Here is a 26,400-nt window from a genome sequence, read left to right on the forward strand (position 1 = left end):
TATAGTATAATATAATATAGTATAATATAATATAATATAATATAATATAATATAATATAATATAATATTTATTAGCAATTACCAAGGCAGCAACTCCACTTCCTGGGATATAAAAACATCAAACCCTCAAATTCACTCCGCCCCGACAGCTGCCCAGCTTCCTAAAACGAGCGTTGCCATCCACTCCGTCAAAAACACGTAGTTTATCGCGGTATTTGGACACAGCTGTCCGCTGTCTGCTAGAAGAAATAAACCAGGCTAGGCTAGCAGGACAGATAGTTAGCCGCGCAGAGAGCAGGGATTCAGTCCGTGTAAACTCAGGAGGACAGCGGAGACTGGACAGCAGCGAGTCTTTCACCTCCAGCAATGCAAACGTTGAGTGTCGCAGCGAGCTAACGGCAGCGCTGTCCCGACACACGGGGACTGATTTTGATGGCAAAAACCGAAGCGACGATAATAATAAAAGGCGACATCAACAAGAAAGGGTTAGCTTAGTTTCAATGTTATTGTTAATTAAATACCACATATGGTCACAATGTCCTGCCCTGGCAATCTGGTTTGGGATGTAAATAAACGCTTAATTGGATACAACCAGCCTAACACCATCAGGACCAACTATTTAGGTAAGAACACAACACGCCTCTTTAATGCTAACAGTAACGTAGGTGGTAAACATGTACTATTTTAACATTGTCTCTGGCAGGTAACTCCACTGCAGGCTGTGTCTGTGGCGCTGAGATGAACTGACAGCTAGTGCCCAGAGCCATTAGGCTATATCTACTTAATAACAGAGAGAGAGGGAGAGCTGCTCGGTTCCTCCTCCTGCGAAGTCAGAGCCGTGCAGGGTAGACAGATCCAGCAGATACCAGCAGTGAAGGCAGTTTGAGCAGCATCCTCTCCTGTCTGTGTGAGAGTCCAGAGCTGAAGCGCCAGATAAATGGGATTAAATGTTATGTGTAATCCTTAATAGCGCAGCTCTCTGTGAGGAGCAAAATCATGTTTATCTCCTCATTCAGAGATCACATTATTTTGCACGGGGATTTTCTGTGCAATCACATAACAGTCTGCTTTAGATGACGTACAGAAAGGCAACCATCTACAGGCTATATCATGATGATCATAATATGTATCTGAACTCTACAGTATGGCTGTGAAACAGTAAAATACTGTAGTTAAAAGCAGTGGTGAATCATGCAGTGTGTTTATAAAGTGCTTTCAGTTTTGCAGGAATTTATTTATATGCAGTGGAAGTGAAACCAAGTGCAACAAACTACTCAAAATGTCATCTTCCTAATGACTGAATGTAACTAAGTGCAAACGTCTCAAGTACTGCACTTATTTCGCTTAAATATTTCAATATTCTGCTCATTTATACGTCCACCCCTCTACATTTAGATGCAAGTATCAAACTTTATACTCCTCTACACTAATTTGATAACTTGATAAACTAGTTAGTTTTCAGATTGCATGCTGCATCAGAGCCAAAGGAGAGCATTTTTAAATACATTCATTTTATCAGCAATCCGATTTTAAGAACACTGATTCTGATAATCAGATAAATGCTGAAAATCTGATCAGATAAACCTTCAGGCTGAAAATCAGTGGACCCCGAGTTTACAGTGTAAATACATGTGAATACATGTGTAATGGACTTTTACTTGTACTTTTTTGATACATAAGTACATTTAGTATTAGATACTTACTTAGACTATTACTCCGCTCTGTAAAGTAAGGACATTCATCACACAATGCACCACGAGGGCATTTGTAATTATACTAGTTTCCTTATTGGGCTATCTTTTGATACACTGGCACCAAAATTGTTTTGTTTTTTTAATCAAAACATGCAGGCGGATTCAACAGATTCAACTGCCACTTTTACTGACTTTTACTGAGTCACTACTTCATGACTCCTTCTGATATAAACTTAATTTACACACACTGAAAAGATTTCAGTTGGGCATAGTTGTACTTATATCCTTCCTTTTCACTTTTTAACTCCAGAACTGTTCTTCTTGCCGTTATCGTAATGTAAATGATTGTCTTGCAATGTCTAAATGTATCACAGTATCGCTGTATTGTGATGGTATTGTATCGTGAATTAATATCTGATTCCTGCCCCTACTCTCTGAGAAGATGTACGGCCTCTAGTTTGTACAGTCGTGCAAACTTAGTGTGTAACATGTGGTTTGACTCCAAGTCATCCAAACTGAAAAAAAGAATCTTCTTAACCTCAAATCAAAACACATCATCATCATCCACATTTTAATAGTGTAATAATGAGAACAGACACAAGATCAGTAGAATCAATGAAGAAAATATGGATTAAATAATCTAATATTATTCAGAATATCAGGAAACAAAAGCATTACTCGTTTACATGGTAGAAAGACTCACAGTCTATGTTTGAGTGTCTAGAGGTAGCTTGTCTTTCATTCATGTTTCAAATCCTTCTTATAATTTTATAATCTTAACCAGAACTCTAACCCTCGCTTGTTTGAGTTTCTTGAAGTGAGAGTGCTCATTAGTGAGATCTTTGGATAGAAGTCATCCCTCTGTCTCCAGTGTGGTACAACAACAGCGATGACCGTGGTGTAAACAGAGGACAGCAGTGCTGGACAGAGAGCTTTATAAGACCTGTCTGCATAGAGGCCTGTCTCCCAGTCAGCACCTGACAGTGGTTGAATGGAGCCTGTCGAGGTGGGGCAGGTGCCACAGAGGTTTAGTCAGTGCTGTATTTAGCTTGACTGAGATATGGTTGGAGCTGTTATTGTGTATGGGGAGAGGATGCGTGTGTGGGTCAGGATATATTTAGCTTCAAAAAGGGGGATGGGGGCAACGAGGAGTGGTCTGAATTCCAACAGAAACACTTAAGAAAAAAACGTGTCTCTATTGCCGAACTTCAGGATTATTAAAGACATTGGATCCTGTCTTAGTAACTCTGATTAGCAAAAATAAGATGGATGCATTTAGCCGACACGTCTGGATCCACTTTGGCATTTAGTGTATTCTCCCTAACAGGCTTTGTATTATCACATTGACATAAAACTGTCAATGAATCTTTTAGACTAAATGTATTTTACACAACAAGATATCACATGACACATTAAAAAAAAACACAATAACGAATAACTAGGCTCGTCACGTTAACTACTTTTTGCCGGACGATATATTGTCCCAGAAATAATTGCGATAAACAATCTTATTTTCATTTTTCCACTGATGTAATGATAATATAGTAATTGATATATTACATTGGTTTAAAAAGAAATAAAATAAAACCACGCAACCAAAACAATACATAAAATGGGAAAACCCTGCTGAATATTCTGGCATCATGTTGGCTAAAATGTTGGTGACATTCTCACCTCAATAAACACAATCAAGGTCAGCAAAAATGATCAAGGTCATGCACATAACTTCAATATGTCAATAAGATATATACAATAAATAAACAACGTCATTACTGTGACAGGCCCGCAAATACCAAATGTGCACATCTTGTGTGGGCAGTCTGTACACGACTGCAGTGGGAAGATTTTCACATAATTAGGTCAACATTTTTTCATATGTGGCATTACTATTTTGTTTGTGATCGGGAGCCTAAGGAGGTTATATCTGCCATTTACGTTATACAGAAAACAAATGCAGGCTCCTGCTGCAACACTCCTGAAACCTGTCAGGGCAGGTCAAAGCTCTCATTTGAATGCAGAGCACTTGGCTTTCACAGCTATTCTCTGACACATTTGATTCTTTCAAAGCAGGGACACATTGAATGAAGGAAGGTAGCTCCACCTAGAAGAGCCGTAAATCTTTCTCACAGTGAACGAATAGCATTTATTACCTACGTGCCGTTTTCGCGGGACCTTTGTCATGTTGGAGACTATTGCTGTGTCCCAATCCAATCGCATTATTCAGTATGTAATATACTAATCGTCAATGGAGTATCGCTTTTACAGTTAGAAGACAAGAAATCACTTACTTAACTTAAAATTAAATAAAAAAAGAGGCAACAAGGATGCAACTGTAACTGTATTTTTTGTTTTCTGAAGATGTTCCTCGAGTTGTTTCATTTTTAGCCTCTATGAGCAGCTCCTCAACTTCCCATTGTGCATTGCATTGTGGGAGAACAGTGTCAACAGCCTCTCAAAGATGAAGGGGTTTTTTTTAGTCTACATGCTGACTGTTTTGAGTACACTGATTTTATTTTTTGTTTTGGTTTTGGTTTTCTTTTGTCGCTTTTACAGTGTGAACACGCTGCAACACAGCAGCTGTGTAGAAATAGTGTGTCGCAGGGGTTTGAAACTCAAAAGTGATATAAAAGTGTATTGTTTATTTAACCAGGTAAAAGCCTCTTTGAGATTAGAGTCACTTTTTTCAAGAGGGCAGCATAAACATTGTGACACAACCGTAAACACAATACAAACATGCATGAAGACAATATCCAGCTAAATTGCAATACAGGGACAAAAAACTCTTAATGATGAGTTCAATGGAGATTTAAGAGCAACCACAGGAGTACTGTTTACATGATCATATGAAATTGACTTAAATCCCCCTTTAGTAATCAACTCTGACAGTTTAGGTCCTTCAGTAGATCATTCCAAGAAGAAGGGGCAGCATGATGAACAATATTTCATCACTGAATAGCTTATTAGTTGTCATTAATTTGTCATTTTTGTTTTTAGTTTCCCCGCCTCACTCTAGATGGAAAATAACAGCAGAGTTTCAGGCTCACCTTAGAGCGAGTTCATCAGTCTCAGTGTTTCACTTTAGATCCTTCAGTTTCAAGCAGGTCACATCTCAGGTGTGAAGGAACATCTTCCACAGTTGTTGATTATTGATAGGACCAGTAAACACCCTTCACAGGAAGAAAACTCCAAAAAATATTACTTACATATGTGATATGTCGTATCATCCTGAAGGTGCTCCTTCTCACGAGTTCACTTCATGTTGCTTACTCGTTATTGTCAGTTAAATCTCCGGAGAGCTTCACAGAAAATGTTTGTCACCCATTTTATGACGCAGCAGAAAGATGAGCTGAACTCGTATCAGAATTTCTTGTTACTATCTACTACAGACCTATCAGACCACTTTTCCTGCATTTATACTCTCCTCTCATGGCAGCACGAACATTTCTCTTCTGTTTTTCATCTTTTGGCCCAGGGGAGGCTTCGTCTGCATTAATAATACAGTACAGGCTACGGATATACTGAATGCAAATGTTCAATGTGATATTTTATACCAGTCAACAGAACTCCCACTGCACTTAACTAGAGTGCAGCCAAGTGCAAAGAGAGATGGATGGATGGATGGATGGAGACAGAGATAGATATATAGATGGATGGGCTGTACTGAATATCATTTTTTTTAAAGCTGATTTTGAGGTTTAGAGTGAAGCTTTGAATATCTAGTCATTTTTTATGATCTGTATACTACAAGTGTTGCCGACCTCTTCTCATCATCCTGAAAAGAAATTTAAAAACTGTCAAATAAAATCCTCATCTTTAATGTTGTCAAAACTGAAATACATTTTTTTTTGTCATTGTGGTTATATAAATGTGCAGTGAAAATGCTGTTTTTGAAAGGCTAAACAAATATGGATTGACGGAGAATATTTTGTCCGATTAAAAACATGTCGAGAATTTTGGAAATTATTAAGTCGATTTTTTTTATTTATTTTTTTTTATCAACAAATTTTGACTTTTGTTCTTTATAAAGCTCTGGAGTTATTGGAAATGTTCGAATCACAGGAATTGGAAACAATCCTTTGCAGCCACCACTGGAATCTAATTTTACAAATAGCACAACACTATTAACAGGAGTGTAGCCTAATCTTTATCTGCGATTGTGCAGAGATATCAGGTTAAACAGAATTAAGAGACATGCAAAAAAACCAACAACCTAGAATTTGAATGTTAAGGGAAATGAAGCTTTTGACTGTTCAGTACAGCCTGGATGGATGGATAAATGGATAACCTGACTGTTTTCTTTCTTTCCACAGGTAGAAGAGAATTTGTCCAGAGGCTTAAACTTGAAGGGACACTGAATGTACATGATGGCTGTGTAAGTGCCCCCACATTTTGATCTGTTTGCTCTGTTTTATTAGTTCATGTCTTAGAAAAATAAAAGTGTGCATCGTCTAGGTAAAAAAACACATCACGCCACGTTTCCTAAGTCGGCCTGTGAAGCCTGAGTGTCGGACAGAGAGCGGCTCTTTGACGTGAGGCCAGCTGGTTAATGCCTCAGAGAAACCTGACGCTGACAGAACTGTCACACGTCCTGTCACACTATCAGCCCGGCCCTCAGTCCAAAACATCAAAACAACCACAGCATGCAAGACCAGGGAGAGCTTCAGTTCAACACCGGGCTCTCCTTAACCAGAAAAACATTTCAACCAGAACATTTTTATTGTTTTTTTTTGTGACTAAATCAGTGTTGGAACTATTAGTAACTTAATCAGTTTGTTGATTAACAAAAGGATTTTCATTTATTTTTTCTACGTTGCATTTCAGTATAAGTTGTATAAGATGTCCCTTTGGGCCCTGGTAATATGTCAGAATCAGAATCAGAATCAGAATGTGATGGACATTATTCAGGATTTTTGACTCTTTATAACTAATAATGAAAGATATAATCAACAGGTTCATTCTCTAAGCCCATATAAGCTTCCAGTTCGGGGGAGTGGATGATGCGTCATCTCTTCTCCTCAGAGGCTCATCAGGAAGTTATGCCATAGTTCACAAAGACAACACCACTGGAGTATTAACTAAAAGGCTTAAAGAGAAGAATGGATGGACGCTCTGAGTAATTTTTATGTCTCTGTTGCTGAGCACGCCTCAACCATGTCAGCTGTTGGATGGGAGAAATGGTGGCTCGGAGCCTGACGGCCGAATAAGAGCCACACCGAACATTGCAAAATCAGTTTAAATAAGGAAGTCGTTATATTTCGCAATTGATCTGGTGAAGACTGTGTTGTGCCTCTTTATTGTAACATGTTACTCAGACCTGTGTTTAAAAAAGGCATAATGATACTCTTCCTTCAGATCATCTCCTCCTCTGTCCCTCTGGCTGACTGTTCATCTCTTATCACATGACAGACACAAGACAGATTCACCTCCACTCCACAACACCTTCTTCAGATGATGTGCAATTTCACAGAAGCTGACTTTAAACCTGTTTGTTGAGTTCAGTTTGCAGGATGTTGTAAAAGTAAAATGAACTCGCCCCTACAGGCAGCGTGATGCCACCGATTGCAGTCGACAGAGTGTGTGGAAATGAGAAGCAGAGGTGTGATGATGAAACACCGACTGGGGCCACAGCAAGCAGCTGTTAATGAAATATTGATCCACACAGTGATAGTGAACACAATGTTTTGCTCTGTTCTTGTGCTCTACTTTAGATTCATGAATGGATGGATTACAATTATGTTACTGGGCGTCCATAATGTGATGGTAATTCCAGTTGGTTGAACGTTAATGAATATTCAGATGACAGTAATTTGAATTGGACAAGAAGATGTGGATTTTTTTGTTTTTGATTAAAGCATTTTGATCTTTGAAAGAAGTTTAGTTTGTAATTTCATGTTTTTAAAAGCTCTCCTTTTTTCAGGGCTTTTGATCATTTGGCCCTGTTATATGAAACTGAGGCCACAACTAACACTTTTCATAATCAATAAATCTTTTAGACCAGTGGTTCCCAACCTCTTTAGCATGTGACCCTTTCAGACAAACCAATGTCTGTTTGCAACCCCTCATTACTAGCTGCATGTTGTGAGGAGTTTAATTGAGTTTTTTGGTCACAGATTGTTTCATTTAAATAGATTTAGAGGCCTGAAGAGGCCTAAAACTATATCAGATTTCACAGACAAAAGCACAGATTGGAAAAAAGCAGACAACTCTGAAACATGAATGTAATTCTGTGTAGGAGTAGTTTGTGTCTTTTTTATTTCCTCCCCTAATAATCATCTCATGACCCCTTAGATTCATCTTGCGACCCCTCAGAGCAGGAACCTCTGGTTTGCTATCCGTAAAATGTCTTAAATCACCTGTTTTTTATCCATTAAAAACAAAGAAAATCATCAAATCGTCACATCTGAGAAGTTAGAATGCATTTTTGTCTTGATAACTGACTTCATGAATCGAATATCAAAAATGTTGTTGATTATAATTGTGATTGATTCTTCCACTAATCCTTTCAACCCTAATATTAACTGCAGAGTAAATATCTGTATCTTGTCTCTCTGCAGGTCAACACTATATCCTGGAACGACACAGGTGAATATATCCTGTCGGGGTCAGACGACACCTTTTTGGTTATCAGCAACCCGTACAACAAAAAGGTAGGTCATCAATAAAGTGACAACAGTTGTTTGCACCTCCTCTAGAAACGTCTGAATGTTGGATAAAATCAGATGAAGCTGACTTTTTCTCCAACTGAATCATCAAAAAATAAAATCATCAAAACCAAAACATGTGAGCAACAAGCTGGCAACCAAACTGGCACATGAAGGATCGTTCACACGCAGTGGAAGGTGGTTGAATTGTAGTTTAGATCCATGGTGATAAGATAATATATTGTAATTTTAGTCATATAGAGTTTTTCTTTGTAATTTTATAGCAAGCCTCATCGCTGCCTAATCTTTTTTATGCATTTGTATTTCCTGCATTACATCATTCTCTCGCTAGCTTGCTATATCGTCAGCCTTGGTGGCTTCTAGACACTCTTGCCAAGCAGCAGTGCTCTCACAACTTAACCACTTGAACCTCAAGCATATGATGAAAACGACTTTCCACATTGTAACCAAGGCATTGCACTTGAAAGCAGCATGAGTTTAATAGGTTTAATATGGTTAAAGCAACATTATGTAACTTCCTGGAGAAAGACAATTACTGACCAATTTAAAGCATCAGTATTTGACGACCTTGGGATGACACTCAACAATCATCTGTCTTTCTCCAGGACGTTACATTTTGTATCTTTAGGCTCGTAGTAAGGACCTCGGAGGATGTTTTGCTGTAGAGATCTCTTCGCCATAATGTGTTGTGGTTTTTTTTTTTTAGGTCAAGAAGTCCATACGTTCAGGTCACCGGGCAAACATCTTCAGTGCAAAGTTCATGCCCCACACCAACGGTCAGGAGATCGTCTCCTGCTCCGGAGACGGCATCATCTACTACACCCACACCGAGAAGAGTCCGGAGTACAACAGACAGTGTCAGTTCACCTGCCATTATGGAACAGCTTACGAGGTACTGCACAAAAGAAATGTTTCACAGAGCGTACATGTCTGTCTCTCGTGGTTTCTGCCTCCTCAACTCAGCCTCTTGTTTTTTTTGCCAGATTATGACGGTACCAAACGACCCCTACACGTTTTTGTCGTGTGGGGAGGACGGCACGGTGCGATGGTTTGACCTTCGCATGAAGACGAGCTGCACTAAAGAAGACTGCAAAGACGTACGCTGACAGCCGTCACATCTTTCTCCTTCAGTTAATGATTCATTATGAATTGCAGTGAGGGTGGAGGTCTTAGAATCACTGAGGTCTGTCTACATGTTAATTAGTGAGGATTAGTTGTTTTATTTTATTTTATTTTCAGGTCAGTGATGTTGATCTTTAGTTCTTTAAAGTGGTAATTACATTATAATGTGCATTGCACATATTTCTAATTACGAGAGGGTCTCATTTAAAATCTAATGGCCTCGAATGTTTAGTCTTGTATTATTAATTGAATTGATGTCCCTGCTATATCTCTTTTTATTGACTGTTTGACTTTTTTAGTAATTTGGTATTGATGATGTGTCAGGCATTCATCTCCAACATTTGTTATATGAGTTTGTCTTCAGCGCAGCTCTCTTCACAAACAGCTCTCTGTCCCTGGAGTCATTCAGAAAACAATTCGCTGCGTCGATGGGAAGTGTGTGTGTGTGTGTGTGTGTGTGTGTGTGTGTGTGTGTGTGTGTGTGTGTGTGTGTGTGTGTGTGTGTGTGTGTGTGTGTGTGTGTGTGAGTGAGAGAAGCTGTTCCTTCTAGATTGTGTTGCATTGTCTCATATTTCACGCTCCAGATCAGTACCTGTGACCTTAAAACTGTCAGAGTAGTTTTACCAGACTCTGTTACTTCCCCCTCTTAATCAATAACCTGTCAGTGTGAAGAGTCGATGTCCACAGTGGGACATTTAAAAATCTGGTTAGGATAATTTGTCTGTATTGCTCAGCCGCCTGATTGTCCTTTATTGTATATCACTTTATAAACGTATTCCTAAGAATTATTCCTAATTGTGTTTGCTTTGATTTCAGGACATCCTGATAAACTGTCGAAGGGCAGCGACCTCTATATCCATTTCTCCCCTGGTGCCGTACTACCTGGCCGTGGGCTGCTCTGACAGCTCGGTGCGGATCTACGACAGACGCATGTTGGGCACCAGAGCGACAGGTAAGCTGTCCTGCTCGCTCACATCATTCACTCAGCCTCCTCTGTCTTTATATTGGTCTTGATGTAGTACATTTCCATATTCTCTTAGACTTTTAGGCTTTTAGGTTTGAAGTCATTGCATCAAATATCAGGAGTAACAGAAGAGTTAAGTTAAGGTCACCACAGATGACCCTGAGAGGGGAAAAAAAGGGACATTTGCATCAAAATCTGCCTTTATTTTTGTTTTGGGAGTGTTCTTGTAATGTGCTGATTCAGTTATTATGAGGAAGTCAAGGTGACAGATGGAGGTGATAAAGCAGACCTGAGGGCTTTCTGTCTGTGCTGTCTGTTGTAAGATGTTTACAAGAATATAATTTTATCATCTTCTTCTGAAATGCTCCTGACAAACAGAATGAATTAAAAAAACTTTATTTATAGCAAGCTATTACTCAAAGAGTGGAAACAAAAGACAGGAAAGAGGAGATAACTTTAATACAAGACATCATTTGTATTCTAACAACAAGGCATTGTGCGAATTGTCTTATGTCTCCTTGTGCGAAGACATGAGACATAAAAATACATAAAAGACACAGTTGGTAAAAAAATTACATTTTCCAAGTTTTTGTCCCTGTTTTTATTGTTCTGTTTATCTCTTGGCTCTTACATAAATATGTGTTGTATATCAAAATCCCTCACTTTTTTCTCCTCATGTAAAACATTTAAATATTTTTGTATACATTTATCTAATCAAATATATTTGAAACTGCATTTGGATGTCAGTCAAGCAAAAACAAACAGCTTTAAGATAAGCAAAAGTTAAATAAAACGGATGAAAAATTATTATAATAAACACAGGAAGTCAGTGCAAAGATCTGAGGACTGTATTTAATGAAATCCACTTTCTTAGTCTTAAAATGCATAAAATAGTGAGAAACAGCTCCACAACTACATGTACTTCACTGATACTGTAGCTATCACTTGACACTATCCTTCTTTCATTCTCAGGTAACTACATGGGCCGGGGGACGACAGGCATGTGCGTGAGGTTCGTTCCTGCTCACCTGTCCAACAAGTCGTGTCGCGTAACGTCTCTCTGCTACAGCGAGGACGGTCAGGAGGTGCTGGTCAGCTACTCCTCCGATTACATCTACCTGTTTGATCCCAAAGATGACCAGGCCCGAGAGCTGAAGGGCCCGTCTGAGGAGAGGAGGGAGGAGGTGAGTGAACAGGATGGCTCTCGTAACATCAGACATCACATGAACCCTAAGAGGAACTGTGTGGTTCTAGCTAAGTAAATTAGTAAATTAAGTAGTCAGTATTTTTCGTACATGTTATGTTCCTTTTTTTTTAATTGACTGAGCAATTTTTTGAGCTATTTGGTTGTGGCCATGTTCCAGGGCCACAACACATTAACTTTACCTTATTAAATATACAAACGATTGCAGTGTGATTAGTTCAGCACACCGTAGCTTTGTATTTCTGTTTCCTCTGACAATCACAGGATATTAAAGCATGGCTTGAAAGAGAAAGAAATCGTAGAATAGCCTGTTGACATGCTCACAAAACAATACTAACAAGCTGATATTTATGTTCATCGTTATGGTTTAGTGTGTTAGCATGCTAACATTTGCTAATTAGTACTAAAGACGGAGCACAGCTGAGGCTGATGGTGAAGTCATTAGCTTTGAAGTGATTTGTCATGAAGTATAAAGTACCGGGCACATTAAATATTTGACCCAATGATCTACTAGAAGAAAAGTCAGAGGATTGCCACAGTCAGAGAGGTTCATCCAGTTGGTACCATGAATGTCTGTACAGAATTTCTTGACAGTCAATCAGCTACTCGCTGAGATATTTCAGTCTGGACCAAAGTGGTGGACTGCCTGACTAAGATTACCATTCCTGAGGTGACATCTCCAAATTGCTTGTTTTGTCTTATAGAACTAAAAGATATTTAATTCAATATGTTGTAAAGAAAGAAAATCAGCAAACGCTCACTTTTGAAAAGCTCGAACCGGACAATGTTTTTCTTGACTTGACGACTGACGCAATTAGTCGCGTATCAAAAATGCTGCTCTGTTTCTATTTTGTCGATCAACTAAGAGATTGATCTACTAGTTTCAGCTCTAACTGAAATTTATAGTCATAAACTGTTGCAGATAGAGTTATTGAGCCGGTATAGACCATACCCTTAAACATAATGTCTACAGTCTATATTCAAGTGTTTAAACCCTTTGTAGTCTATAGAATTATAATGAGTGTCAGAGACAATAAACACAACATAACATATCACCATGGAGACTCATCTATACAGGCAGAAAGGATTTTGTTGCATGAGTGGAGTGTTGTTGTCTTTTGCATACAAACAGAAGACGTGACCTTGCTGTGGCTGTCTACTTCTCTAAGAGCTCTGCGGACATCAGTGCTAAATCTGTACTGATGCAGTGCGGTGAAGGGAACAAATGACCCTGAAGAACAGAGGAGAGCGTGGAAGAAAACGCATGACGAGTTATTGATTAAAATCTGAAGCGTTTGTTACGATGTAGTCTTTCTTCGATGTATTTAGGTCATCGTATTTGTTAGGTAGGACATTGAAAATCATAAGGAACCAGACAGATTTGACCTGAAGTGTTTACTGCCAGTACTGGTCTTCACGTGTGTCTGAATGTGCTGGATCATGGTGCCAGTGTTTCAAAGCCCCGTGGTGAGTTCAGCTGTGTCGAGATGCAACCACCACACACATTCCTTTCCAAATACAGCTACCGACGCAGGCAGTGTTCCTCCATCGTCCAAAATAGTTCAGGCTGAGGTGGAGGGGACAGCCAAGCAGAGGCTCGTTACCCCCGTCTCCTGTTCCCCCACCTGTAACCTAATTTGTCGAGGGTCTTTTCCTCTCTGGTTTATTCCACTATCTCTTTCAGCCTCTGCTCCTTTTCACCACCTCCAGCCCATATCCAGACCTGATGACATTTCCTGAGTTAAGCAGTTGATAGTCCCTGCACTAAGACCCCCTTTTTCTATTTCTGGCTCTCAGCCTGTTGCCCTGCAGAGAGAGCCAGGGGGACTGGAAAGTGAAGGCAACCTCAGTCGTGCAGTCAGGGGGGAGGGAGGGGGGCACTTTAAAGAGGACACTGACAGAGACGAGCAGTGTTTTGCTTTGGCAGCGGAGCTATTTTTGACCATGCTTTGACTGACAAACTGCTAATCTTTCTCTATGTATGTGTGTGTGTGTGTGTGTTTCCACAGCTGAGGCAGCCTCCAGTGAAGCGCCTCCGTCTGCGAGGTGACTGGTCTGACACTGGACCTCGAGCTCGTCCTGAGAGCGAGAGGGAGAGAGATGGTAAGATCAGAGCAGTGGGTACGGCAGCTGACGTGTGTCTTCCTGTTCATGCAGTTTAAAGCAGAGGTCTCAAGTTACAAAGTACAGATCCGGCCTCTGAGACAACTTCCCAAAGCCCCCCACGTGTTGAGGATTTATTGTTAAATCTGATGTGCAAGTTCATTTTGTAACATTTAGATTTTTTCCTCTGTCTTTTTATCTTAAAGTAATAATTTCATTTTCTTGCAAGGATGTAAAATCAGATCAGAAAAATGTGTCTTCATCTTATATTTAACATTCAGCGAGCTGCGCCTAACAATGCAACTTGTCGACCTAAACACATCAATCTGATCCAATCTAATCTAAATCTAAACCTGCAGCTAAATATTTAAATATCAAAATACACGTTTTCCCTCTTGCCTGTTGGGCTCTTTGTCCCGTTGCGTGAGTTGTAGAGTTTTGGAGATATCGGCCGCAGACATGTGTGCCTTCTCTCACATACAATGGAATTAAACAGCAAACACTTGAGGTGCTCAAAGAGCCAAAAAATATATATTCAACAGCGATGTCTCTTTCCAGAAATCATGACCCAGTTACTCAAGATAATCCACAGACCTCATGTGAGCAGTTTCATGTAGGAACTATTCTGAATGAATGTTTACATCCCGTGCTGTCACGAGCATGAGCCTCTGCTCAGATTAATTCTCCTGTTTCATTTCTTATAAAAGAAGCCCTTTGAAATATGCTGTTAAAATCTCATAGCAGCATCTTGTATGAGATGGCTTGTGAACAGGATGTCGTGTGGTGTCATCACAGTTAGTTTTGCCACATTGCCCCAACATATTCACCTTTGTTGTGTCTGTATTAACAACCCCAGTGCTGTAAAAAAGCAGCCACAAACCTGTAAACATGTTCTTGTAGGAGAGCAGAGCCCGAACGTGTCTCTGATGCAGAGGATGTCGGACATGTTGTCGCGCTGGTTTGAGGAGGCCAGCGAAGCTCAGAGCAGCAGAGGGACGAGGCCTCAGCCACGACCCAGAGGTAACTGCTACTGCCTGTGAAAGTTCTTAAATTATTGTTGTGTGTGCGTGTTGTTTGTTTTGTTTGTTATTGTTGTAAATTTATTAAAGCATTTTTTTTGTAAAGCATCATTTTATTTCTTTGTTGAATTTTGTGTATTTAAAAAAACCCAGCTATTATTTTAGGCTATAAATGCTGTTATATAAGTCATTGGCTCATGCTTTATAGTTTTCTCTTTACAAAAACATTAAATAGGAAATAACTAAAGATGAAATCCATAAAAATGTGTACTGTGATGATAAGTCAAGCACCAGTTTCAGTATTCTTCATTGAGGAGATGAAGGCAGGACATCAGCTACAGTGTGGATCTAGAGACCTGAGGACATGTTTGTAAATTATTAACACAAAATAGTAAATTAGTTTCATTTTGAGAGATAATATGTAGAACTAGTTATTCGAATTTCATTTTAAATCTTTGAACGTGTTAAAAAAATCATATGTCATGAGATCCTAAACATCAATTTTATTTTCTTGTCCCAGGAACAGCTGTCCGTCCAGAGGGGGCGTTGAATCCTCCAGCTGCCACTGCAGGAGGCTCCAGTCAGGAGTCCAGCACCCCCGCGAGGCCCGTGGGCACAGACGCCCCAGAGGCACCCACCGATACCGTCGCTGCCGCCGCCGCCATGCCTAAATCCACTTCCTCCTCCTCCTCAGGGTCTTCATCTACAGTCACAGCACCTCCTCCTTCCAGCTCTTCATCAGTGGAGAGTTCGGCCCCTTCCACCTCCCCCGTCACCTCCTCGCCCGACTCAGAGCAGAGGAGTCAGGCCGGCACGAGCGGGACCCCCACGCCGACGCCCACCTCAGAACCTGCACTCTCAGGTACCTGAAAACACACACCACCACAAATGTTCCAGAAATGTTACTCCTCAGTACAGCGAGTAGGTATCCTTAGATCAACTCCCCTGTGTATGTGAGTGTGTGTCAGTGTGTGTGTGTGTGTGTGTTTGTTGGAGCCACTCCACTCAAGCAGCAGCCTCACTTCACTCTCTTTTCCCTCAGCATCCTGTTGTCCTTCTTCTTGTTTATTTGCCTGACTCTCTGCTCCCTCCTCTCCTCACATCCTCCCCTCAGTCTTCTAATCTTTCATCCACTCTCCCTCTCTCCCTCTGCCTCTCTGTCAGAGTACGGTCCACATCGGCTGCCCATAAGTTTAGTGTGTAGGCGTTTGCAGAGGTTACTCCGGCTGGCCGACCCACCAGGACGGGGTCAGCGAGCGGCCCCTTCCTCCTCCTCCTCCTCCTCCTCCTCCTTCTCCTCTTCTTCCTCTGCAGCCCCTGAGAGACAGTCACAAAGAGCTGCTTCTACTGCCGCTGCTGCCGAGACGCAACCCTGCACAGGTTACCCTCCCCTCCGAGCTCCCTGCCCCCGCAGCACCTCCTCCATACGGGCTGTTTGCCTGGGCCCCCTCCCCTGCCATCTTCCCCTCTATGTAGGAAAGGCAGACATGTCTGTTTGCTAGGCTCCAGAAAGACCCGATCCTGCTAGAACTGACCACTAATCCCTCCAGTGATCCTCTTTCCATTCCCCAATAATGCACCTTGTACTCATTAACCTCCATAGCTGTCATTGTGTTGCTTCAGCCCCTAACTCACTGCTGCTCTCACATCATCACTCCACGTGTTGCTTTAGTTTTCATCTGCAAATCTCCTATTGGAGTGGCACCAGCCAGTATTGAGCTCTGCTTTGGCGTCCTCATTGCTTTTATGGTTGTTCACCCGTGTTTGGTGATACGTAACGATCAGTGGCCTCATTACAGAAAACTTTCCAAACTGCTTTTTCCTATTTAAAATTTCAAAGATGGGAACAATCTTATCTTCCTATCACAGAAGCAATTCCTAAACTCATGACCGTGTCGTATCTCAGACCTCCTATGGTATCTGAACTTAAGACATCATAAGTAGAAATGTAATCTTGATTCGATCAGATATTATGTGTTTACATCGTATAAGAGACACGTGTTCATGACAACAGCTGTTTCATTTCACTTGTCATTGGCTTGCTAGTTCGCTGTTATGGACAATAAAAGACGAACGTTCAATTTTGTGGAGGAGAGGATATATACCCATTAATACATAGTCTAGGACATTTAAAGCTAACGTTAATGTTAGCTTCTCCAACAAGCTAGCATCGATGTTAGTCTCTCCAAAATGCTAATATTGTCAGCTACTCCTACAGGCTAATATCAATATTAGCTTCTCCAAAAGGATAATATTACTTTCAGGAAGTGTGTTTCTGGAATAGCAAAAATCATAAAAGTCATCCCAAACTGAGTTCAGACAGGCTTTCAGACTTTCTGTAATGAGGCCTAAGTTGACTTAACTCCATTAGGACTTTTGATTCGCTTTAGTTTGATCTCACTTTAACTTGAGAGTCAGAACTAAAGCCCTTTTCAGGCCTGGAATATGTAACATGACTTGGCTTCACCTACTGTATCTGTTAAAGTGAGGGCTTTTTGTCATTCACATGTAGGTGTCTATTACTTAAATGTTCTCTATGGTTTAGTTCTCTACAATAAAACAGCGTATTGGGGCATTGTAGCTTAAAAAAAAGTTATTGTTTATACGGTCACAAATGAATGACATCAACACTTGTAAAAAAGAATTGCCATAATATCCAGACAATGAAGAAATTCACTGTAAAACAATATAGTGATTCTGGGCTAAAGTCATTTTCTTTATGAAATCATGTGGTTCACTGACAACCAAAACAATCACAATGTGTTTCTAAGTTTTTACCTCGTAACTGTAATCTCATTACATTTTGAGGGTTTTCTCTGAATATTACTCACTCCCCTGCCATGTTGTATTTTAACCTACTATGGCCCTAATACACTGTCATACTACAGAAAGAGCCACGATGCTTGCACAGTATCTCAAATATATAATATAATATGTAGTATGTAATGTGCAAATAGCGAAAAGTTGAAAAGCACAATGTAAAAGTAATGTTGAAGAGAGGAGGGTAATTTTAATGCCCGTTGTGCTTCAGGGATGCTTGTCACTTGTACATTTTCTCAGTTTTATCATTTATTAACGAGCGGATTCGGCCCCCTAATTACTCATGTCTGACAGTGCAGAGGCATAGAAATACAGTTCCTATTAGCTCACATGGTGTGTCAAGCGTTTTGCTGCATATTCATTTCTGCCTTCATGCAGTTTGCATTTGTGAAAATATTAGGAGAGAATGCAGGTCCAATTGTTACTGTTTGTACAAAGGTTTTTAAAGTGTCAACCTCCTTTGCCCTGCAAGGGGAAAATAATATTTTTGTTGGTGAACTGAAGATAATAATTGTTAATGCAAACAAGATGTTGAACTGGGACTTAATTATTATTGAGCTCACTGATGCATCTGACACCAACAATTCTTCAGTTTAAGGGCCATTGCTTGTATTGTTTATGTTAACATCAGGCTACACTGATGGGTAGAAGAATTGGAGCTTTTGTATGGCTGAAATATTTTTTATCACTAATTTAATGTAATTTAAGAGTTAGTCGGTGAAAATTCAGTGTGTAACAAGCACACATTTGGATTGTTGTGAAGTTTCATACAGAATATAGTTGTAAGGTGTATTGTGGTGTCTTACATCAGGCTTGATAGTTAAGATAATGCTGTAGGAATTAACCATTTATACCTAGGACACGTAGTGAGCATCTGTGAACTTGTTATATTCTTGTTTTCGTTCAGGCTTACTAATCCCTGACACTCACTTTGCTTATAAAAGCTGCACATGAGGTGTGTGAAATGATCTCTTGTGATCAGATGACGCTAGTTTTCCTTTGGCTGATTTTACAGCAATTCCTGCTTGGCATTGGATCGTTTTGGGTTTTTATTCTTTTAACATGAAGTTTTTAACCCTGGTACGCCTTGACTGTGTGGTTTGACCTCTGTGTCCGATGTTTAGTCGGTGTCATTTGTGTTCCAGATTCCCCCTCGTCTGTGGTAAACAAACAGCTGGGATCCATGACTCTGGATGAACAGCAGGGTGCGTCCTCTCCCCCCCACCCTGCCACTCGCTGTGTCTTCTTCACCCTCCCTCATAAACACTTCCTGTCATACCTCTGCACAGTCTGTCTGCCATTGTTGTCAGGCTTTTTATTTCTCTCTTACCACCACTTTACTTTCCGATTATTCCCGTTATCTGTCCAGATGCATATTTAAGTGCCCACAGATGAACCAAGTCACTTGTTTTACTTGGACTGTAGGATATAATAATGACAATAACAACAACAATCATAACAACAGTAACAACAATAATAATGATAATAATAGAATAAATAAAGTCTGTTTATTCTTTACTGTGACAGTTGTCTGAATATCAACTGTTTTGGTATACATGGTGCAGGTGGGGGTCCTTAACCTGTGAAGCCTGAGCGGATATTTACTCAGACCCAGTGACATATATACTTACAATACTTACACATCTGAACAAATATTTCAAGTGTTCCCTTTACTATGATACCTTGATTATTCAAATAGACCTTGTACTTAGGGTTAAGATTAATATAACTGCTTTTACCAGTACTTACAGGGTTACGTCACCTGAATTACACCAAAAACAAAACAACAAATCAAAAACAAAACAAACAAGAAAACTTTGAAGTTTCATATCACAAAAAACTAAGAAATAATCACACCAGTGCCTGACCAATACTTGATAGCAATACATCAGCTGATATTTAGTTTCTTATCTGAAACACATAACGTATGTGATGAACATACATGAGCATTTTCCATTAGGTTTGCTAACATTTGTTCACTGTAAGGAGTTGTGGCCAAGATATGTGATACATAAACGTGTACTTTTACACCAACATGTACTGTACAGTGATAACAGAACATCTAAAATAAACCAATATTCCAGCCAATCAATCAGTCTAGTTCTAATGTACACCCAATTTATACTAATAGACTAATTGACTAATCATTGCAGCCGTGGTTATGTACTTATGGGCCCTCTCCTTTGACATCAAGAGAAGAAGAGAAATTGGTTTTGTTTTCCCAAAGCTAAAATACTTTATGAAACACACAATCTTAAGGGCTGTCCACACCAAGAACTATAGCCATAACTGTAAAGAGAAGGATGTGAGCATCTACACTGATAGAGATGAAGTTCTGTAAGCGGTGGCACCGAGTGGCGCTGTGCAATGAGCAATTAGTTAGCTTACATAAACTAGGCAGGCTACAGTCGGAAACCTATATTAGAAGAACTCCTGCAAAATTATTTAGGAGGAAAATGTCCTTGAAATCAAGCTTATTAATGGTCCTGTAAATTCAGATGGATTCTGATTGGCTGTCAGTGTTTCTATCATTCCAACGATGTCGTTCCCTTCTGTCGTTGTCGTTACAGTTGTGGTGTGGACTCCACCATCCACTTGAGTTAGGACGATTTTTAAAACGATATATTTACAGTTATTGTTATAGTAACTGTTCTTGGTCTGGACGGCCCTTTACTCTGTTACTCTTGACAATACACAAATGTCATCAGTTTTCATTGGGATCTTATTCGTTTACTAGGTAAAGCTAACTGTCCCTAACAACTTTCACAAAAGTCTTATATAAACCAGGTTGTAGCATGACTGTAATAACCAGCTGAGGTGTTTGTTATGATCCTTCAGGGGCTTTCACTTGTGTGTATTTTGTGTCTCTGTGTGTTTGTGTCTTGTTGCTGTGGCTGGTGGTCGTCCATACGTCTGTTACAGAGTTTCTGCTGATGTCCGCTGCATGTTTTCTGTTGTAAATCAAAAGGAAGTGATGCAACAGGAGGTTGCATGTTCCCACCGTGCTTTTAAACAATCAGTAACATGCTGTGAACAACAGGAACAATACTCTCAGCTAAAACCTTTTGTCAGACTTATTGGGTTAAGCAGAGCATATGTTTTTCAACAACATCATTAAATAATTCTTGCTTATTACTTACTATTTTGTACCTGTGTGTCGTCCTCTCTTCTCTCAGGAGCTGCAGAAGCTGCAGGTTCACCTCCTGATCAGCCTGTTTCAGTACCAGTTGTCAGCAGCAGCGCTCCCACTACCTCCTCCACCTCCACCTCCACCAGCTCCACCTCCACAACAGGCACCAGTCGACCCAGTACAGCGGAGCCGGTCCTCAGCTTACACTACAGCTCAGAGGGAACCACCACCAGCACCATAAAGCTGGACTTCACTGATGAGTGGTGAGTGAACGCCAGAGCATGCGGAGATGAAAGAACAGTTTAACAAACCAATTTATTTATTTCATTATTTTCATATTAAAGAATCCATATTTGCTGCACCTCAGCTTTGTAGAGCTGTAAGCACCTTATGCAAATTATATACGAGGCATCAAAAAGAAAAAATGAGGCACCAAATTGTTGACAATCAGTAGCAGGCATCATCGTTAACACTGCTGTCATTCCCACCTGGCAGCACCAACCTTAGACACTCACTGAGGACAGGATGAGAAAGACTGTGAGGATGGAAAACGTTTGCAAAGCATAAAAATCTAATCAATAAACAGATCGTGCTGACTCTGTAATGTATGAGTGAGTTCCAGAAAGTTAACCCTTTCGTCAATAAAGAATGACTCAAATGTTGTGGATACAGACTCTGGGTCCTATGGTACCTTGAAATCCTTGAAAGTTTGTGATTTTTTTTTGTGGGGAAATCAAGGCCTTATTTTTTTTAAATAGATATAAATAGACATGGATCATTGATAGTGCTTGAATTTTTTTCGAATTTTGTGCAAGAATAGGAATTGAAGTTCTTTAGATATTTATTTACTTAGTGTTTCTATGTGGTGACGGCATTAGCAACATGGCTACTGGCTACTGTCCAGAGCAAAAAACAACCGTACAAATCCCAATCTGACCTAAAAATCCAGATCTCTCTCGATCACTCTCCCTCTTCACCTTCTTCGCCTCCTCCATCAGCAGGATTCTTTTTCTTTTGCAGTGTACAGTAGAGTTTCCACAGTTATTCCAGTTGTTGTATCGAGCCTGGTGGCAGACTGAACAGCATGGTGAAAGTGAGGTTTATAGAGAAAATCAATCTACACGCTGATGGTTTCTAGCTCCGGCTAGTTCTCTTTATAAAAATGAAACTATGCCATGTTGGGTCCTTAAATTTGAGGGAACTGGCCCTGGACAATCCTTGAAGTTGATGTTCAAGAAGGTGTAGGAACCCAAATCTTCCTCATTGAGGAACAATTTAAAGACTAAAGTCAAACATGTGCCCACAACCTGAGAGGTACTCAGTCGCTGTTTTATCTTCTTCCTCCTCAGGAGCAGTAACACATCCAGCTCTATGGGCAGTGGAGGTCCCAAAGCGTCTGAAGCTGCAGCTGTACAGAGCAGAGAGAGTTCAGTGTCAGAACCAGGTGAGTGAAATGCTGCACCTTAATCAGTCAGCATACTACTACTATAAGCACACACAGCTCACCTGCATGTCTACCACTTAGCACGGTGAAAATAGTCCTAAATGTATTGATATGTTTCCCCTCAGCTCCCTCTGAGTCCTTGGGACAGCAGACTGTGCCCGCCACTTCAACAGAGCCGCCCTGTGACGCCTCCTGTTCCGTTACCCTCGGCAGCTCATCAGCTCAGGGCCCGGCGGAGGGCTCCTCCGAGGGGGGTGCCGTGGCGTCTGCGCCACTGGAGAGGAGTCAGCCGGAGGAGGACACATCAGGAGGCTGCAGGAGAGCGGAGCCCACAGGAGAGGAGGGAGAGGAGGGCCAGAGTCAGCCTGCTCGGCCCAACCAGGACTCTGACGACAGCGACGACGATCCCATTCTCATCCCGTCGACAAGGTTCAGAGGACAGGGACAGAGGTATGTTAGACGACAGGCTATCATCTCTTTGATTAAGACACTGCTCTTGTTTGATATTACCTCTTTAAAGGATTTTTTGTTGTGCCTTGCCATTGACTGTTTCACTGCATAATAGATTTAATTCCAGAGGATCTGCAGTAGGAGATAGGATGATCAGGTAATGTTTTTGCACCCAAAAGCATCTAACCTGTCAGGTGTGTGACATGCAGCAGAGCATTAAAACTCAACAGCAAAACTTTTTGTGTTGGTTTGGTCATTTCACTCACAGAGTTACTAATATGCACACAGCTGACTGTAGAGTGAGAGTGATGTGCACGTGAGTACTGACTCCACGAGTGGTGAAGGTCGCAGCGTAACAGCAGAGATGGAGAATGAACAGAGAATGTGTGCATGACGGGAAAAAAGCCCAAAAAATTAAGTTGATTTCCTCAGTAGGACCTCTCAAAAGAAAAGTATACAACATGAACCATCTGCTTTATTCAGTGGCACTGCCGTCATGTAGTTAATGGACTTTGCATCACAATATTAAAGGCTAAATTCAGTTCTGATGGAGCAGGCAGGCGTTGTGCTTTGATCGTGGCTGCTTTCAAAGCTTGTCATTGGTTGAATTGATAATACAGCATATAAATTTCACTCAAGATTCAAAGCATGAGCATCAGTGACAGCATGGGTTTGTGTCTCCTTTTTCTGCATGCTCCATAATGACATTTATTGATTTTTATTGTGTTTGACAGACGCTCAGCAGCCGCTCGTATCCAGGAGCTGTTCCGCCGGAGGAAAGAGAGAAGGGAGATGGAGGAGAGCGAGACCCAGAATATCAGGAGACCGTCAGTCAAAATGGTCTACAAAGGCCACCGTAACTCCAGGACAATGGTACGTGTCACGCTTTTTACATCATGTTAGTGTGGAGTTTATGAAAAAGACCCCTTGAAGCAATTGTTTAATATTTTAGGAAATTCAGTTATTTGCTTTTTTCTGAGAGTTGGATGAAAAGATGTACCACTGTAGTGGTCGTACCAGGCATTTTCATTAGCTTAGCTTAGCATACAGATAGGAAACAGGGAAACGGCTATCCCCAGTCTGTCTAAAGTTAAAAAACACATCAACCTCAAGCTGTAAATCTCAGTAATTAACACCTTGTCTCTTATTGTGTGCTTTAAAGCAAAATATAATGAAAGTTTGTGGAGTAAAAAAAAAAAAAAAGCACTGTAACTACTTCTTGGTAAACAGCAGGCGGGTTTAGTGACTTCCTGGAGTCTTATCAGAGTTTCGTAAGGGACCGGAGACACCAAACCCACAACAAGTGGCGACGGGGGCCAACTGTTGTGTTGCCTTACGGTGCCTGTTTTGGCCAAAAAAGCTGCATTTAAACACCAAAAATGTCTACAAATCAAGCACACATTGGTGAGAAAAATGTTGATCTGTGTATATCTGAATTTAGGACGGAGAAAGGCTAGCTCTTCCCCTTTATCTGGTCTTTATGCTAAGCTAAGCTAATCCGCTCCTGTCTCCAGCTCTGTAGTTAACAGATAAGAGAGTGGTGTCAATCTTCTTATCGAACTCTCAGAGAGAACAAAATCTTGTGTCCCGCAATGTTGAACTATTCCTTTAACGGTCAGCAGAGCAGTAATTCATGGTGGTTTTTATTTCCCTCCTCTTCAGATAAAGGAGTCGTGTTTCTGGGGCAACAATTTTGTGATGAGCGGCTCAGACTGCGGCCACATCTTCATCTGGGACAGACACACGGCGGAGCACCTCATGCTGCTCGAAGCCGACAACCATGTGGTCAACTGCCTGCAGCCGCACCCCTTTGACCCCAGTGAGTCCTGGTCCGCCTTCACTCTGCAGATCATTCGACACGACAATGTGTGTCAACCTCCTGTTCATCTTCTGCTCTGTTTCAGTTCTGGCTTCTTCAGGGATAGACTATGATATCAAGATTTGGTCGCCGCTGGAAGCGTCGCCATCTTTTAACAGAGTTCTCGCTAGTGAGGTACGACTGAAAAGAGATCAGTGAATTGACTGAATGATGATTGAGACCCTAATATATAGTTCCACTAACATTTCAAAAAGGTTGATTTACATTCTGCAGGTTTGAAGGATAAAATGTACTTTTCTATGTTGCAAAAAGCCCAACTCAAGACAGCCAAGAACTAGTCCAGCACATAACCATCTGTGACACCACGAGTTTTTGTTTTTACACGTTTTTTGCACAGATTAAACAAACAATATATAATGTGCTAATTAGTGAACTTATTATCGTGTTATATATGGTGTGAGGTGCTGGTAGGTGATTATTTGTGGACATACCCAGGCAAAATGTTTCCTCTGTTTCAAGAGTTTATGCTAAGCTAACCGACTGTTGGCTTCACATTTACTGGATCTTTTTATCCAACGGTTGTGATCAAAGTAAAGAATCTGTTTTCGAAAATGTTGAACTTTTTATTAAAGGTTCATTCAGTTAGTCATCAGGGCACAAAAATATATATCAGTGGTGTCTTACATGAACAGAGCAATCCCTTAGCTCGGCTACTTATTTTTATGCCAAACTGCACTTAATTCCCAAGAGATTTAGTGTTCTGTACTACTTTCTTACAAAAAGACGAGTTCTCCCACCGATGCCATATCTTAACTTCTCTAAAGTCACAAAATCAGATATCAGAGATTTCCAAAACAGAGAGGGAATCATCCCCAACCCACTTAATCATTCAGTCAGTCAAATTAAACTGTCTCTTTGTGTACCCTCAAAGAATCCAGTATACGTCCTAATCTCAACTCTTTTTATATATCAAGGTAATAACTCGGAACGAGCTGATGCTCGAGGAAACGAGGAACACAATCACAGTCCCTGCCTCCTTCATGCTCCGAATGTTGGCCTCCCTAAATCACATCAGATCAGGTAAACACACACACACACACACACACACAAACTCTCTCACGTTTTAATATTAATGCCCAGGTACGGATGCTGTTAACTGGCTGTGCCTTTCTCAGGACCTTCTTGTTTTCTTTAATGTCTGCCTTTTTCTCTCTCTCCTTTGCAGATCGACTGGAAGGTGATCGCTCAGAAGGTTCGGGTCAGGAAAACGAGGACGAGCAGTAGCCTGCTGGCGTTTTATTTGAAAGAAAACACTATTTGTTTTTGCTGTATAGCACTTGAAAAAAACACCTGAAATTTGTACAAGTATAGTGTAGAATACTTCCTTTTGAAATTAGTGTAATTTCTAGCCCCCCTGTGTTTTTTTAAGATGACTTTCTTACTGATGTTTCTGTATGAGGATCTGTGTGAATGCAAAAGGCAAGGACGTCAGTATATATATATATACATATGTGAGAATAATGGCGACTGGTGTGCGAGAATGTTAAGTGCAATATTATTTTGTTAGGAGAAAGTGAGCTTTGATCAGTGTTAACGTGTGACTTTTTGAATTTGTAGCACAAAGCTAAGAAATGTTGATGTGCTGCTGCGGCAGTTACGCATGTAAGCAAGGACTTTTAAGTAAAACATACCTGAAGAATGCTTTAATTTTGTTGTTGAAGAAACAGAAAAGAAACAAAGCTGTGGTTCTTCTTCTCCCCCAAAGGGACATGTCAATAAATTATCATCTTTTACAGAATTTGGAGGGTTAGGGTTAAGCTATGGCGTCTAAACAAGATGTCTGCACACGGGTCTGGAAGATAAAAGCTGAAGACGACTGCAAAAAGCAAACAAGTGAATTCAAAATCACTTCAGAGATAAACAACAATCTGTACTTTGCACACTGATTTCTTTATAGGCAGTAGACAGT

The 26,400-nt window shown here is 40.6% G+C and overlaps 1 protein-coding gene across 3 annotated transcripts; it reads left to right on the forward strand.

Annotated features, from left to right (window-relative positions):
- Positions 1 to 241: 241 nt before the first annotated feature.
- On the forward strand, positions 242 to 26,229 carry dcaf6 (ddb1 and cul4 associated factor 6). 3 transcript variants are annotated; one of them, XM_073473465.1, is made up of 20 exons: positions 435 to 623; positions 6,005 to 6,066; positions 8,249 to 8,341; positions 9,063 to 9,248; positions 9,340 to 9,453; positions 10,295 to 10,430; positions 11,415 to 11,626; positions 13,656 to 13,749; positions 14,650 to 14,769; positions 15,289 to 15,630; positions 15,933 to 16,148; positions 18,734 to 18,793; positions 20,765 to 20,981; positions 22,068 to 22,162; positions 22,288 to 22,612; positions 23,347 to 23,485; positions 24,275 to 24,431; positions 24,517 to 24,605; positions 25,406 to 25,511; positions 25,657 to 26,132. In XM_073473465.1, the coding sequence occupies exons 1-20, from the start codon at positions 527 to 529 to the stop codon at positions 25,713 to 25,715; spliced, it is 2,919 nt and encodes a 972-aa protein (XP_073329566.1). In that variant the 5' UTR covers positions 435 to 526; the 3' UTR covers positions 25,716 to 26,132. The 3 variants fall into 3 exon arrangements, with proteins under 3 accessions (XP_073329568.1, XP_073329567.1, XP_073329566.1); XM_073473466.1 differs by lacking the exon at positions 15,933 to 16,148 and having other exon boundaries at positions 274 to 623; XM_073473467.1 differs by lacking the exons at positions 15,933 to 16,148; positions 18,734 to 18,793 and having other exon boundaries at positions 242 to 623; positions 25,657 to 26,229.
- The last annotated feature ends 171 nt before the right edge of the window (positions 26,230 to 26,400 follow it).

The sequence above is a fragment of the Pagrus major genome, chromosome 9, assembly GCF_040436345.1.
Source record: "Pagrus major chromosome 9, Pma_NU_1.0".
Lineage (NCBI taxonomy): Eukaryota > Metazoa > Chordata > Actinopteri > Spariformes > Sparidae > Pagrus > Pagrus major.

What these genes read in the sequence shown, in the direction of transcription:
- dcaf6 (XM_073473465.1), top strand. Translation starts at nt 527, where the DNA reads ATGGTCACAATGTCCTGCCCTGGCAATCTGGTTTGGGATGTAAATAAA. An exon ending in CATCAGGACCAACTATTTAG is followed by an intron (nt 624 to 6,004) that starts GTAAGAACACAA and finishes TTCTTTCCACAG; the next exon opens with GTAGAAGAGAATTTGTCCAG. An exon ending in GCCTCAGCCACGACCCAGAG is followed by an intron (nt 14,770 to 15,288) that starts GTAACTGCTACT and finishes TTCTTGTCCCAG; the next exon opens with GAACAGCTGTCCGTCCAGAG.